General features: G+C 35.0%; 1 protein-coding gene across 1 annotated transcript; it reads right to left on the bottom strand.

Moving 5' to 3' along the window:
- Positions 1–9,659: 9,659 nt before the first annotated feature.
- LOC110936012 (E3 ubiquitin-protein ligase RNF170) lies at positions 9,660–12,297 on the bottom strand. Its single transcript, XM_022178356.2, has 5 exons — positions 12,158–12,297; positions 10,599–10,798; positions 10,321–10,422; positions 10,089–10,140; positions 9,660–9,979 (listed from the first exon to the last, which is right to left on the bottom strand). Exons 1-5 carry the CDS (start codon positions 12,246–12,248, stop codon positions 9,861–9,863), a joined length of 564 nt encoding a protein of 187 aa, XP_022034048.1. The 5' UTR covers positions 12,249–12,297; the 3' UTR covers positions 9,660–9,860.
- Between the last annotated feature and the right edge of the window lie 4,999 nt (positions 12,298–17,296).

Raw genomic sequence — 17,296 nt, 5'->3', positions numbered from 1 at the left:
ATTTCCTAGGTGCTCAACACATTTAAAAGGTATGTAACGTTTTACAATTTTTTTTCTATCTCTACAACTGATAAATACTAAAAGTTGTAATCGGTTGTTATGTGTTGCACACCAATGACGTTTTCTCTTTATAAAACTGATTTATATAAAGAAGCTATAAATTAATTTCTGTCTTAATTTATAAAATTTAAAACATCCTTCACCTGAACAGAAAAAATAAACTGAGTTAGTGATTTGGATGAAAATTATAAAAATTATGTGACAAAACTATTAATATTTTTTAAAAACTCAAATGTATATTCTTTTTTATTATATATGTAACAAAAATAATTAAATAAAAGAAATTAAAAAGGGTTTGAGTAAATTGCCAAAATCGTTCCTGTGGTTTTATATTTGCTAGTTTCATCCAAATATCCTCAACTTAACAGAAAAAATAAACTAAGTTAGTGGTTTGGATGAAAATGGCAAAAAGTTACAAACGTTGGGGGCAATTTGGTACAAAAGTGTCATTTTGGACGAAAACGGCAAGCATGCCCAAACCTCAGGGACGATTTTGGCAATTAACTCTTTCGTTGTTCAGTTCTCAATGTAATTGTTGATCTATCGTCATATGTGATATGTAAATTTTAATTCTATTAATCTTTGTAGAGCATTTTATTTTTACTGATTTGAGCATCAACAGTTGTTAGTGTTGATACCTGCTATTGTAAATGTTGAGTTGCTATTGTTGCCAACATCTGTTATTCCTAACAGCAGTTTCAAAAGAATATTCAACCATTAACACAATAGAAGTTCTGAACATTCTTAAAAAATAGACAAAAATCTTTAAAAGTCTGTTGAAAACAGCTGTTTTTAAAACATCTGATTGGCAAAAGATTCATCCACTGTTTAAAGGTATTGTCTGTTCTCATAATTCCTGTTTTTTGTAACGACTGTTGAGTTGCTACTGTTGCCAACATCTGTTATTTCCAACAGCAGTTTCCAAAGAATTGTCAACCATTAACCCAATATAAGTTCTGAACATTCTTAAAAAATAGGTATTTTGAAAAAATTGACAAAAATCTTTAAAAGTCTGTTGAAAACAGCTGTTTTTAAAACATCTGTTTGGCAAAAGATTCATCCACTGTTTAAAGGTATTGTCTGTTCTCATAATTCCTGTTTTTTGTAACGACTGTTGAGTTGCTACTGTTGCGAACATCTGTTAGTCCCAACAGTAGTTTCCAAAGAATTGTCAACGATTAACACAATAAAAGTTCTGAACATCTGTTTCTGTTCAACAGATTTTTTTAAAACGTCTTTAAATGAAGAGGTTTTTTACAACTGTTGATTTACCACTGCTCAACATTCTGATCATCTGTTATTGCTCAACTGTTGATTTACCACAGTTTACAACATTTGTGTCCAATGAAGTGGTAGTAGCCTTTGTTTGCCATGTAGATTATTGTTGGTCTTTAAATGAAGAGTTTTTTTTTTTAAATTTTTTTATGGTAGAGGTCTAAAATTTGTCCTTTCAGTTTCTTGATATTTAATTTTATAGTTTTCCCATGAAAATTTATTTTTTAAATGTTTTGCATTAAATGGCTGCTGATATTTAATATCAATTTATTCGTTTGTATTAAAAGTCTATTGAAAGGACTGCTGACTTACTATTGTTGTATAAGATCTGTTGTTGCCCAATAGTGGTTTCCAAATATTGTTGAAGGGTATTGTCTGTTCTCATAGGTTCTGTTTAATCTGAGGACTGGCGAGTTACTAATGTTGCCTAACATCTGTTGTTGGCCAACAGTGGTTTTCAAACAACTGTCATCCATTATCAGAGCAGAGGTTGTGACGTGGACAGATGTTAGCCATCAGATCTTTCTAACTTCTGACACGTCAGCATTCACCTTTTCACTTTATAAACCCCTCTTTCATCCCCAAACAGAGGTTTTACTTTCGTCTCGAGTTTAAAATTCAGCAGAGCGGTTTCCACCTTATTCTTCAATACTTCTTCGTCAACCTCTCGCAACTTTTAATTCCGATCATGACTTTGATAATGAAAAATTCGCATAACTACCTGGCTATTTTTGGGAAACCCGAGAACAATACTCTCTATCATTCAATGATTGATGTTCTTACATCATCAAAATATAAGGTCATTCTTACCGCTGACACACCCATTTTCCAAGAGACGCTTCGCAATTTTTGGCCTAATGCGAATATTGAAGAACAAAACAATGCGGCCGTAAGTATAACTTCAAAAGTTGGAGGTGAATCGGTTGCTATTATCCCTAGTACCATATCAACAACATTTGAGGTAAACGACTTGGCAGGTAAGACTTTTTTTGCCGATAAATGAGATTCAAACATACTTGATTGGGAGGGGATATGATGGACAGTTGAATCAGGCAACTATGTTTAAAGGTAACTTTCCACCACCAATGAATTCCTGTTCCATACTCTCTTAAACTGTCTCTCAAATAAAACTACTTCTTTTAATGAAATACCTTTGAAAATTCAGTCATTGGGGTATGCAATTTTGACAAATACTGATTTTAACTATTCTTAAGCAATGTTTATTGATTTGGTTGCAAATTTAAAAAACATTAAAAAGGGCAAAACTGCTGCTATTAAAAAGAGGAAAACTGCTGCTATTAAAAAGGGGAAAACTGCTGGTTTTCTTATGTTTTCTAGACTATTAAGCTACTACCTGCAAAAACATGTTTCTCAAAAAGCTTTTGAAAAAGGTATAACTATTAAAATGAATAGTCTAACAGCTGAAACTTTTACTCGCCTTATGGCTAAAGAGTCAGATGTTTTCAAAACTGAAGCAGAGGGGAATGAGGAAATTTTAGATGAGTCCACAACTGCTCCTCAAACGTCTGTTGCTGAGCCCACTGCTCTTGGTGATCACAGCACTACAACCAGTGCTGTGAAATCCCCACCAACAAAACTCAAAAAGACCAAAACAAAATCCAAAAACCCACCGAAACCAGCAAAACGGGTCCTCTGGAAGATGAGATCCCAGAGGTTTACCCCGTGACAACACAGATGTCACTATACACCACTGTTGCTACTTCCTCACAACATGTGGAAAGATCTCAGCCCATAAACCAAACTCCTCATGATTCCTCACAAAAGGAACATGCTGTATTCATAGGGACACCACAATATGATGTCATACCCTCATATGAGAGTATACTTAAAAGCCCTACTCCCACGGCAATGTCTCTTTCGACAACAATCCCTTCATCTTCCATTCCACCAAAGTTTGTAACACTGCTTCAAGCTATTGACATTCAGAGTGATAGCAATCCCTCTCACGAACACTTTACTGAGAGTTTAACTTCAACAATAGCTATGTCTGAACCTTTTCAATTACCTAACCCAGAAATAGTTGAGGAGGCTACACCTCTTGAATTTCAGCAAATTCTTGACGGTATTTCAAGTGGAGTAGCTACTACAAATGTCAAATCCACTGATTTACATTTGGACAGTAGTTTCATCAGTCAGACTCCCTTGAAGGCAACCACTGTTGTGTCTATCAAGGTATCCACTGGTGAGTTCAAGTTAACCACGGGTGAGATCACTAAGGTAACCACTGATGCAGAGGGAAGTCCCCAGAACCAAGAACAAGGGGCATCTGCTAATGAAAATTTGGAGATACCTCCTCTTTCAAAAGCAGATACAACCACCTCCGGTGGGAATTCAGATGATCCTATCAAGTTACGTGATGGATTAAAATACCAGGATTTGACGGACAGGATATCTAACTTGGAAACAACTGTTGCTGATATGAAATATCAATTGAAGCAGTTGGTGGATGCTTTCAAAAGTCGTCCTTCTAATCAGCAGTTATGCCAAGAGCTTTGGAATTCGGTACAACCCATTCTTGTAGCTCAAAGGGAACTGGCTGAGATTCAATTTAATTCCCACATGAAGCTAATTAGAGTTATGGTTGAAGCAAGATACAAAGACACACTGGCTGACATCAAGGGCATAAAAGAATGCATTGGAAAGTTAACTGGTACTACCCCTGCACCTGTGTTTGAAAAAGACGATGAAGATGATGCTGAAAAGAGGGAAAAGGATTCCATGAAAAACTTTGGGAAACCAACACCAAGGAATCAGCCAAAACAAAATCCAAAGCCTGCCAAGCAAACTTCTGCAAAATCTCCTGGAAAATCTGATACTGATAACAAAAAGGGAATTGATGATTCCGTTAACAAACAGACAGATAAGGAGATTGAACGAAAGCAGAAGAGGAAATATAGAAAAGAGGAAGATGAAGTGCTCAACATTGGAACTTCAAATAGAAGAAAATCACACAAACACAACGAATCTCCTATTGTCATATTTCCTAAACCAATATCACTACCAGAAAAACCAACCACTGCTGCGAAACTCAAAACCACTGCTGAACCTAAGAAGTCAGGTTTTGATACACCTAAAACAAAACTCTCACCAGAAAAACCACCTGTCAAAAAGCAGAATACAAAATCCTCATCACCACTGCCAACCTCCACTAAAACAATTGTTGATGCAACAAATGTTTCAGCATATGTTAAGACAACAGCGGTTGAGACACCAGTTGTTTCAACAGTTGTTAGTCAATCCACTGATTCTACTCAATTTCAATTTCCATCACAATCAACCCTTACAGTCATAACACCTTTTTCTTCCCTAACTCCTCCTTCTCCAAAATCTGTTTACACAAGAAAGAGAAAATTCATGGTACATGAAGAAGAGAAGGAAGAAAAAGATATATCGGCACCAATTCCATTATCAGCTACTCCGTTCATTCAAACTTCACCCAAACCATTCGTCCCAACTCCATCAACAAAGATCAACCAATTCGCAGTAACTTTTCCTCTAGAACTGCTTGCAGTTCAAGATGAAATGACTCAATTTTATACAGAGGATGATCCATGCAAAAGAACCTTCCCATCTCTTTAGGGATTCGAAACTCCAAAGAATATTTATGAATATCTGAAGCTAAAGGGCATGCAAGCAAAAGATAAATAAAATGAAGAGTTTAAAGGGCTAGGAGACATTAACTTATCAGCTCGCATGCAACATTGGCCTGGTGAAGTCAAGAAGTTGGAAGATTTTGCTAGAGACCTGAGTAAGAATATGTCAAATTTGTCACCAAATGCTGAGCTAGAAAAGACATTAAGGAATGATTTCTTGAACACTATCATGGAAACCAAGCCCTACGAAGCCTACAGGTCTGATTTCAAAGACTGGTCCCTTGAGGCTCTTAATGAGGAAGTTAATAGAATTGAAAAGATGAATAAAGATCCTCAAATGCTAAAATCTGCTCCCAACTGGAAACAATATAAAAAGGTTGAAGTGGATGAAGTGTTGAAGTATAAGAGAATGAAGGCAGAACTTGTAGCAGCTAAGGTTGGTACTGCTAGACAAATTGGAAAATGGACTAGGCAGTATATTGATCGAGCTTACAGTAGGTTAGAGGAGCGAAGAAAGACAAATCCATCCCTTCCTAAAAAGCCAGTATACAAAGATGAAACGACTGTTATACGTCGGCAGACCGTTACATCTAAAAAGCTGTTCTCATCAGCAGATGTATCCATCGCTGCCTTGAACAAAAGAAAAAGACAACAACTGATGGATGAGGAAGATGAAAATAGGTATGCCGAGTACAGAAAAGAGTCTATCAGAAATCAGTTACAGTATGGATTGGATGATGCTTCGTTGCAACTACAAGCTCAATTTGCTCAAGCATTTCAGAAGTTGGCAAGCAGGCCTCAATCGCCAAACTCCTCTGAAATAAAACTTCTCCCAAGAAACCCATCAGATCCAAAAATAGTAAAGTGGAAGTCTGACAAACAGACCCATGAATTGACTTTGATCAAGTTTGATGGTAGTGTTGAAAATATATCAAGGGAGAATGCACTTGGTCTGAATCCAGTTGACCTCCAAGATCTTTTTAACCTTCAGCTTAATAGGGATGAAGATGATACTGATTCCTTGGATTTTGAGCTCCAATTCAAAGGGCAAATCCGGGAAATGTTGATGAGAGAATAAAGATCTGTTGATTTCTAAAATCTGCTGATTCCTTGATTTAGTTTTGCTGAAAGTTGTTGAGGCAGGTGATTGTGTGTTTGTAGTTAACGTTTGTCGAACCTTAAGTTGTATTCAAATTCTATTAAGTATGTATGTCTATAAACAGTTTATATTGTCTTTTTGGTTAAACAGTTAAATTGTATGTAACTGATATATTAACCGATAATCTATGATTATAGTTGTCTTTTAGCTATAATAGATAACACATTTTGGTACAATATCTATGCACGTATCTATATGTTCTATTAATATGTGTTATGCATGCTTGTCTAAAAACGACCCGTGTTTGCATCTCTCATTTTTAATGAGAGTACTAAATTCTTTGTTAATAACATTATTCTCTTAACATATGTTTACTAACCTTTGTAATTTCTGTTGGCTGACCTTTTTAACATGGGTTGACTAACATGCATATCTGTTTACTATCTATCAATCTGGCAAGCTCTGTTGGAGATAATGGATAACAGTTTTTAGGAAAGTCTGTTGGAAAGCAACAGAGGTTTTGAACAGTTAATAGACAACAGTGGTTTGCTATCAACATAATGGAATTGCTGTTGAATAAACCTATTGATCATTAATTTATATCAATTTTGTAAGTCTGCACTAATTATTTTTTACTCTCTGTCAATATGTGTTATGCATGGTTTTCTAAGAAACGACCCGTGTTTATACACAGGTCTTACCGCTAGTACTATATAATAAAAGAAACCATGTTAGGGACACATGGCGCTCTATGAGGCGTTTTTAATTATTTTTCTAAATATTTAATATGGAAAGTCAATTATTATTGATAATATTAAATTAAAATTTAAAATTTGTAGAAGAGATTTTAATGATAAAGATAAAGATAACTGATAACAATATATTAATTATTATAATCATATATTAGTTATTAAAATCTAAAAAAATATATTAGCGTTTTAAATATTTTTAAAGATAAAGGTTTTATTTAATTATTTTTATATTTTGGTGATAAGGACAAGATAACTGATAATCACATATTAAAATAAAAATATTTATTTTAATCAACTGTTTCGTTAAAAGAATTTATTCAATCCATGTAGAACATATATATTTTTTATACATGTGGTATTTTTAGAATCCTACTTCTAATAAATGATCTCATTATCCGGTTTTACACTCCAATGAAATAATATTAAATCATAATATCTAGCTTATCTCTTGTATATTTAATGTTTTTACTAAAATATTTCTTTTCCTTTGTTTTCCTGCTGATTATCCAACATCAGGTAATACGTGAGTTTCTAATCTAATAATAAATAAAAAAACAAAGTAAAATGTTATAAACCATGTAATACACAACTCTCTAACCTAATAAAAAATAAAGTGAGATGTTACAATACGTAATAGTACATCAAAGTTCATTTTGTTAGAAAACACATCTTCATGACTAAATGTCTTCACGAATTACATTATTCGTGTAAGACATGTGTTTATTCAAATCGTGCAATACACGAGTTTTTAAAAGATGTAACTATTTTATTACTTAGTATATAAAATTATATTTATTCAACCCGTGTAATACACGGGGTTCTAACCTAGTGTATATATATATATATATATATATATATATATATATGAGAACCACCTCGAGTTGTAAGCACCGTGAGAACTACACCATACGGGACGAGGTGGACCATTTTTTTTTTTTTTGATAAACGTAGATGCGTGTATTATAAACACATTTGTAAAAAAAAATTCAAAAAAAAAAAATGTCGTGTTTGTAGTTTTGAGCACCACAAGTTTGTGTTTACGAGTACCGTAAATCCTACCGGAAAATTTACGGTACCCGTAAACACACACTTGTGGTGCTCAAAAACTTTTTTTTTTGAATTTTTTTTTACAAATGTGTTTATAATACACGCATCTACGTTTATGAAAAAAAAAATTGGTCCACCTCGCCCCGTATGGTGTAGTTCTCACGGTTCTTACAACTCGAGGTGGTTCTCATTTTAGCTGACCCCTATATATATATATATATATATATATATATATATATATATATATATATATATATATATATATATATATATATATATATATATATATGAGTTCAATGTATATATGCGTGTGAGAAGAAGGAGATTTGGTTTTGTCTTGTTGCGAGCGTCTTCAATGTCCAAACCCCGACGATTTGGACGACGCTGGGGGGGGGGGGCGAAATGGTGTTGCCGCCGGCGACGGACCTAGACGGGCGGGGGACGACCCCCATACCGTCTAGCCTTATAGGCAAGTTTTCTTTTGAAAGAACTTTCCATATTCTAAATTTGATAACTTAAACCCAAATCACCCAACAAGTTTCATCTGACACCTCAAGTTTCAAATAGCAAATAATCAAATTATCATGTTTTAGACAACTAATCCAAAGACTAAACATAGCAAATTTTAGACAACTAATCTAAAGACTAAACATATAGCAAATAGAAAATAATCAACTAATATATAGACGCTTATCATTTAGTGTTGTGCATGAAATCGGGGTGGGATTTGTTTAGTGACTTTATAATGGATAAACGGATAATGGTCTAATAAACTATTTAGTTTATAATAGGTGTATAGTTAATATTTTTCTTATAACTTATTGATCTATAAAACTTAAAAGGAAAAAAATTAATCATTTTGGATGTCAGTGTCAAAAATCTTTGTGTTTCGGGACTCGATTGTAAATATACCATATAAAATTTCTTTTTATCATAGTTGGGTCCGCCTCTAAATATTTTAAACATTTTTTTTGCCATATGAGTAGAGATGGAAAACGAAATCGCAACCAACGCGTGGGTATTTGGATACGCGATTGGACACGTGATTAGTTTTATAATCTATGGGCATGGTATTAGGTGATACCCGGTCCTCTTACCTGAAAAAGCATATTCGTACCTGGACCATACCTGAAAAAAGTATATATCGCTAGATGTGCCTACTTCCATATACGTCTCTAAATAAATTTTATTCAAAACTAAATTGTGAACAGTAAGTAATGTACAAGTAACTAAGACATTTACGTACATGTCATTGAAGCTACCTTACAGTTGAGATTTTTTACATCCATTTCTCTTCTCACTACTTAAATAATATAATATAATATGCTTTAATAAATTCCGCATATAACATTGTGATGCACTTATTTTTATATGTGTTTTAATAAAAGTTTTATTCAAAACCGAACGTGCCAAAACATAACTGTTTTTTATGTTCTTTGTTTTCCAATACAATTTCATTTTTCCTTTGTAAGTTTTCATACATAACGTATTTTGAATATAGTCTACGCTTCGATGCGTCTTTAACCCATAGAATTTGATTTTCTATAATATGTGCTTCGTAAACATTAAAAAGCAAACTTAATACGCAGTTGTATTTCGATATAACTTCGATTGAAAACAGAGCTGTATTTCATTCTGATATTGTAAACTATACATGGTACTAGTACCATACCAATGTCATAACATAACAAACCGAGCCGACCAAAGTCGAATTCCTGCCGCATCGTGCAGGAGAATCCCAATAGTTATAAAACAAACCAATATATAAAGTTCATGGATTTCCAATGACCTGCATTACCAAAGACCCTAGTATTGTATCAACACAGAGCATCACACATGAATACCTTTTAAAAAAAATCCAATAATGTCGGTATAAATACATAAATTAGAGACGTAGAACTGAAATAACCGCGCCCATCAGCATACAAACATCATAATCTCTATACAGTAACAATATTAGACACTCCAGATGTGAACAAAGTTCAACCAACGTCGATTTAAGGTTCCAAGTTGTCAACCTGAAGATCCTCCATAACGACGCAAAAGAGTAGATCGATACAAAGTGCCAACATGAAGGAAGAATGTGAGGGCTATAATGACATCATCCAACAGACCAAGTATTCCAAACAACGCTGTCAAAATAACCAACATTTCATCAAACATGTACATTTTAGTCATCATCTTATAGAACATAAATCATGCACAGATTGCGGCATGACTTGAAACAAGTCAACAACATACCTTCGGGAATGATGTCCACAGGGCTAAGTACATAAACAGCGGTTGATATTAACTGTGTGAAAAGGCAACAACTTCACCAATAAGAGTTTCAGAATCATAAATGATGAGATAATTCATAAAACACTCATAGTCACATATATCAACCCTATTTAACATTTTCTATCTTGTTATTGAAACACCTATAAACAAGACAGTAAAGAAAATACTAAACAATTTAAAAATATAAACTCACTGCCAGATATAATCGTGCTTTAATGACAAATGGGAGTGATCTTTGAGGATCCATCAGTTCTCGAAACAACCTCTTGAGGAGAAACGGAAGGTCTTGCACTCTCTGCAAAAACAAAAACAGTTTTCAATTTCAAAAACAAAATCAGTTTTCAACTTGTACATGTATTTTGCAATTTTAAAACCGATATAAATCCTCTTTATATCTACAGGTTATCTGCAATACGTTATACATGTATTATAATCGCCAATTTAGAAATTAAACTAGCATCAAATGAATACCTGGTTAAGACTGGTTGACTGTGAACCAAAAAGACGATTATAGGCTTCAATCTTTTTTAAAATCTCAGCAGCTTCCGGATTATGAATTTGCTGAGATGAAGCCTGACTAGGAACCAACAAAGTAATCTGGCGACGGCAAAGCGGGCATTTACATGGTTGTAGTGATGACCCATGATTCCAAACTTGTAAAATGCAATTTCCTAACGGGTAACAGAAAGATACATATAAAAAATTAACTATTAAGATGATTGATCATATGCATAACTTTGAACAGATTTTATGTCGTTTAACGGTCGGAAAATTAAGTATTTATGTTTTGAGTCTTGAGGCGATGGTTTTGACCCATTTACTTAGAGCTTCTCCGATGCATTACTTCACTCTTCAAACACACTTTCAAACAACCACAAATGCACTACGTCAGCTACCACACCAGATTTCCACCCATGTTTCTAACACACTCATTTTCTTTCCAATGCTACGTCCACCATCAAACACCCTCTAAATATATATGTGTGTTCGCGTGCATGTTTGTTTGTGTGTGTGTGTATGTGTGAGAGAGAGAGAGACCCACTCTCCCCATCCGCTCCATTCTAGACCCCCAAGCGGACCCCACCTCCCACGGGGGAATGTCACATTCCAGGCACCACATCATCGCCACGTTGCCGCCCGGTCTCTTATGGCTAGCAGGTGCGGATCCAGGGGTGTTTTGGAGGTACCCAGTAACCCCCTCGGTTTGGAAAAAAAAAAATTAGTGGAAACCTTGTATGATTTGGAAAAAATTTGTGAGAATCTACAAAAAGGAAACCGGTGAAGAAAATTTATGTATCCGGCCGTCCTTAAAGTTGTGTTTTATCACTAATGGGTCAAAAAATATTGTTTTCGTCCCTGTGGTTTGTCAAAAATCACTATTTCAGTCCATTAGTTTAAAAATTGTGATTTCAGTCCCTGTGATTTCACTTTCGTAACCATTTCAGTCCTTGTGGTTTCACCTTCGTAACTATTTCAATCCATTTATTCTATTAGTATAGGAACTGAAATGGTTACGAGGTGGACTGAAATGGTTACGAAAGTGAAACCACAGGGACTGAAATCGCAATTTTTAAACTAATGGACTGAAACGGTAATTTTTGACAAACCACAGGGACGAAAACAGTAATTAACTCAAAAAAATAAAAAAAAAAAGAAAAAAAAAATATGAATTGGTTATGTGGGTAAAAAATAAGTGTAAGAACATTGTGTATATCATGGATCATTGCTCTACTTAGGTTACAGAAAAAAAAATTCTAATTCAATAAATACCTTTCAACATTCTCCACTAAATCGAAAACAAAATGTTCATAAAGAGTTCAATTTGTGTAAAATGACAAAAAAACCAAATCTTTATGTGAAAACCCAGATTCACAAATTTGGTAAGAACACCAATAACCACAAGCAGATTAATATAAGAACATCAATTAAGGATATAATCAACCGATTGCTCCAAAATTCATCTCGATTACGGCAATTAAAAGTAAGAAATCGAAAGAGCGAAGGAAATGAAATGGAATACGACGACGTACCGCAATACCAGTGAGAACAATTGGCTTGATGAGGGATGTTGAAGCTGCCATGGCAGATTGAACAACAGTCGTTTCCTGGTGGTCCGTCCATAACCAACTTATTGAATTCTAATAACTACTAATAATAATGATACATTTTTATTTTTAATAGATAAATAAGTGAATAACGAATTTCATGTATCAAAAAAGGGACTAATGTATAGTTAACTAGTTAATGCCCCGCGCGTGTTGCGGGGCGATAGCCGAATAATAAGCAAGTGTTAGTCAGTTTGTTGATAAAAAAAAACAATTAAATCAGGTCAACCAATTAAAACAAAACACTTTTATAGTTTTGATAAAAAAAATTAAAACAATAGCAATATTGTAATTTTTAACCGAGAGAAAGTTGTATTTTTGACCGGAGTAAAATCGTAATTTACGAAAAGATAAAGTAATGACAGTACTGTAAATTTGAACCAGGGGCAAAATTTGTAAATTTTCACAGGGGCAAATTCGTAATTTTAAACTTGGGGTAACAACGTAATATAAATTTGAACTAAGGGCACAATCGTAATTTTAATCTGAAGGCAAAAGCACAATTTTATTTTGAACCGAGGGCAAAATCGTAATTTTGTGTTGTGGGCAAAAACATAATTTTATTTTGAACCGGGGAAAAAACGTAATTTTGAATTGAGGGCGAAATCACAATTTTTTAAACGGGGAAAAATCACATTTTTGAAAAGAGGGCAAAATCGTAATTTTTAGCTGGGGGCAAAAACAAAATTTTATTTTGAACTGGGGGCGTAAAGGTAATTCTGAGCTGAGGGCAAAACCACAATTTTATTTTGAATGGAGGGAAAAATCGTAATTTTGAGATGGGGACAAAAGCGTAATTTTATTTTGATCTGGGGCAAAACCGTAATTTTAAAGAGGGACAAAAACGTGATTTTAGAATAGATATAAAATAATAAACTAGTTGGTACAATTGGAGAGTGCCAGGTAAAGTCGTAATTTTGAATTGAGGGCAAGATCGTAATTTTGAGATGGGGACAGAAAGCGTAATTTTATTTTTAGCTGGGAGCAAAAATGTAATTTTAAAGTGGATATAAAACAATAAACGCGTTGGTCCAATGGGGTAGTGTCAGGCAGCTGCCTGGCACTATTCCCCCATTTGGTAAATGTATATATAGGAGACCCATTTGGTAAATGTATATATAGGAAATTGGTAAATGTATATATAGGAAATGTTAGAAAAAAGTGCCCCGAATAGTCTTTGTGGTTTGCTCCTTCCTTTATTTCTTACATTTTTTAAGTTACTGCTATAGTTCTTAACTTTGGAAAATTCGTTCTCAGATAGTTCCTAGCGTTGATGAGGGTTGGTTTTTTTAATTAAGTGACTGTGAAATTACCTTAGTTTTTTAGTTAAGTGACTGTGAAATTACCAAAATGCCCTTCATTAAAAAATACAGCTATATCCTTGCATATTATAAAAGAGAATTAATTATAGAAAACTTGAGTGGCCCCACCATTTTCTTAGATTATAAAAACTTAACCCTACTTCCCCGCTCTCATGTTCATCCCGCCGGAAATTGCCGAACACCATTATCCACCTTACAGGACATCACTGCCTAAAATTTCATCGGAAAGCCACCACCCCTCGCCTGAAAATCGCCATCACCTTTCCATCATCTTCCTATATGTTCATCTCCATTCTCGAACTGGAACCACCCGCAACTATCTATCGGTTGAGATACCATACCACCAGATCCTTTAAAAAAATCACAACACCAATAACGAAAGTCTCTGATTTTTCTTATTACCATCGGTTCAAATACTATACCACTAGATCCTTTAAAAAAATCACAACACCAATAACACAAGTCTCTAATTTTTCTTATTACCATACGTGTCCCCAGTAATTTCTTTTCTTTCATATGGCGCACACACATAACAAACCTGGAGACAGAGAGAGAAACGCTCGAAGAGATTCTGGCCGACCATTCCTTTTTGACGGCCGACGAGAATGACGATGAGGAGCTGCAAGACGACGAGGATGGCTACGATTCCGACCGGATTATGGTGGCGGCGGCTAGGATTTCACGGGAGAAGTCGGTGACGGTGGCAACAACCGGTGTTACAGCTATGATTCCGGCCGGATTTTGGTTTCCGGTACTGCAAATCAATTATCTTGCGGATGGATGCTTTTTTTTGGTTTTCAGGCACCGTCGTGTAAAAGACAGTAGTTAGTTTTGAAGTTTTTTGGGTTTGCGTATGAGATTTTTATTGATTTGCAGGTTGATGAAATTAACGAAATGGTGGTTATTGTTGTCTGTGTTATGCGGAGAAGAAGAAAGAAAGAAATGTGTAACACCCCAAATTTCGTATGATATATATAATAAGGATTAGTTATAAATTAGTAAGAATAGATTTGTACAAATAAAACACAACTTTCCATACTAGAGGGGTCATAGCTGTACAATTTAAAAAAAATTAATTATAACAAAAACTAAAAACCCAAACACACACACTGGTGTGTGTGTTGGGTCGACCGTAGCAAGTGAAGAGAGGGGAAAACCCTCTAGCTTAACCAGAATCAGTAAATTGAAGTGAAATTGAAGCTTGGTTTTATGCATGGATAAGGATTTAAGACCATCTAAGTGTTCTCATCACCAGGTAAGTTGAATTTCATGTTTTAATGAATGTTGATCAAATGGGTTATGTGTAATCCGTAAATGTTTTATGAAATTGAACATGAATGCTAGATAATATCAACATGTAGAAGTTGTATTGTGCTCGATTTTGATCATATTGATGAGTTGTGTTAAAACCGACTTAAAAATTTTAGAATAATGAAGTTTGGTGAAGAATATGTGCAAATTGTGTAATGAAAATGTTTGAAGTAACAAGGTAGAAGGTACCTGTTGGGTAATTTGATGTAGAACAAAAAGAATTCATGGCTAGGATGATAAATTGTGAATTTGGGTTTATTATGTTCATCTATGGATGAAGTAGGAAAAATGTGTTTACGTACTTGTACATTATGCTTTGTTGAGGGTACGCACACAACATGTTCGATGAAATGCCTTGATTTAATTAGTTGTGTTTTGCCATAAGTACTTGTTAGGTTCATGTACTAGCATGAAAATGGAAATGTATATGGTTAGTTAATACCATAATGAATAAAAGAATATGCGTATGAAATGTTTTGTATGAAATCTAAATATGAGAAGTTGTAACTTATAGGAGCGAAGAGAAAGCACAAGCCAACCCAAGACACAAGTAATGCCAGATCGCGGTAAGTTCATATGAACTTCACTTTAATTTAATGTTGATTATGGTATTTATTTCATTGCATTGGTCTATTAAGTATGGTTTAGAACATAATAAATGGAATGTAATAAGAATGGTAGAATGATGATCCGATGAGAACGGGTAAAGATGGAATGTAATAAGAATCGTAGAATGATGATCCGATGAGAACGGGCAAGATGGAATGTAATAAGAATGGTAGAATGATGATCCGATGTGAACGGGTCAAAATGGAATGTAATAAGAATGGTCGTATGATGGTCCGATGTGAATGGGTCAAAATGGAATGTAATAAGAATGGTCGTATGATGATCCGATGTGAACAGGTCGAAATGAAATGTGATAAGAATGATCGAACAGACCATCAACCTGTCACATACGTTAAAATAAAAGTCAATACATAAAGTAAAGGTGAGTACACAAGTTTGCATAGATATAATATGAAAAGTGTTTACGCATAACCAATATGTAACACGTAACGGGTGAAGCATGTAACTATCAACAATGATACCACCTAACCATGTGACTGCGATGTAGAGTATGCGCGACACATGTTCATCGAAGCGAACACGTGAAGTAAAGTAATGTGATCCTTAGCAACCCCTGTTCACAACAGGTGCTGAGTCCAAACTATAGTACTATCGTTCCTAAAGGCGGTCTAGTGTAACACTGTATAAGCATAGTAAGAGGCATTCAACAAATCACGTATAGCATGCGGGAAGGGTTAGCGTTTATAAAGTGTCCGCGCGTGTTATGTTTTGATATAGAACGTATGTAACATGTAGGTCCCTCTCGGAGGATGACGAACCTAAACCTTGTTATACAAACCCACTAGCGAGTGCGGAATCCAAGCTAGCAAGCAAACCGAGATGAAACAAGTATAAACACAAACACACAAAGGTTCACCGATTAACACCACTTGTATTAATACGAATGAAGGTTCCGGTTACAAGCACAATGTTTACAAATCAGTTTTGCAAACTCTCAAGGTGTGTGTGTGTTTCGGACAGAATGCTCTCAACTTTCTATCTCTCTATGTGTGCATCTGTCTGTGTGAGTATGTCTAACCCAAATGAACACACTGCATGGGTATATATATACCCAGCCCAGGTTGTCTTGTCCGAAGGATCTGATAGATGATCGAAGGATCATCTATCGATTACAAAGTCTTCGAAGGATCTGCATTAACCTCGAAGGATGATCTATCGAATCATCCATCGAAGGTTCATCTTTCGAGTTCATCGAAGGATCAACATTATCCTTCGATGAGCATCCTTCGAGCCAGACAAAAGACAACCATATTTCTAACTGTTTGGCCAAGTCAAACTAGGAGGACAGTTGACTTGGTCAAACTTACATGACTAACACGGACATCGTTTATAACGTGACCGAATACAGACAAAGTACAGACACAAGTGCACCAACAAACTCCCCCTTAGCTGTAGCTTTGTCTCGATCTTCGATGTTTGAAGATTTGTCTTGACCTTGATCATCCTTGATCTTCATGTCTTCAAGACTCTGATGAACTTTCAAGTCTTCAATGTCGGAGGATCTTCAAAGTCTTCACGTCTTGAAAGCAGAGAGTGTATCAACAAACTACCCGTATCATGTAGGAAGTGTGTTGATAAACTCCCCTTAACATAAGCTCCCCCTTGAGTTATGCTCGTGAATTACTTGATCTTTATGAAGTTAGATCCTTGTGGTGTTGATGATGGCCAGCGGCAACTCGATCATCTTCATCATTTGAGTGCCTTCACGTCGTGTCTTCATTCCGAAACTTGTCATCGACCATGTTCTCCTTGCCTTTAGAATCTGCACATGCAAGAAATCTAAACGCGTAATGAGAACAAC

The sequence above is a fragment of the Helianthus annuus genome, chromosome 4 (assembly GCF_002127325.2).
Source record: "Helianthus annuus cultivar XRQ/B chromosome 4, HanXRQr2.0-SUNRISE, whole genome shotgun sequence".
Classification (NCBI taxonomy): domain Eukaryota; kingdom Viridiplantae; phylum Streptophyta; class Magnoliopsida; order Asterales; family Asteraceae; genus Helianthus; species Helianthus annuus.
Note: the sequence above shows the minus strand (reverse complement) of the source record. Positions and strands in the feature narration are given on the sequence as shown.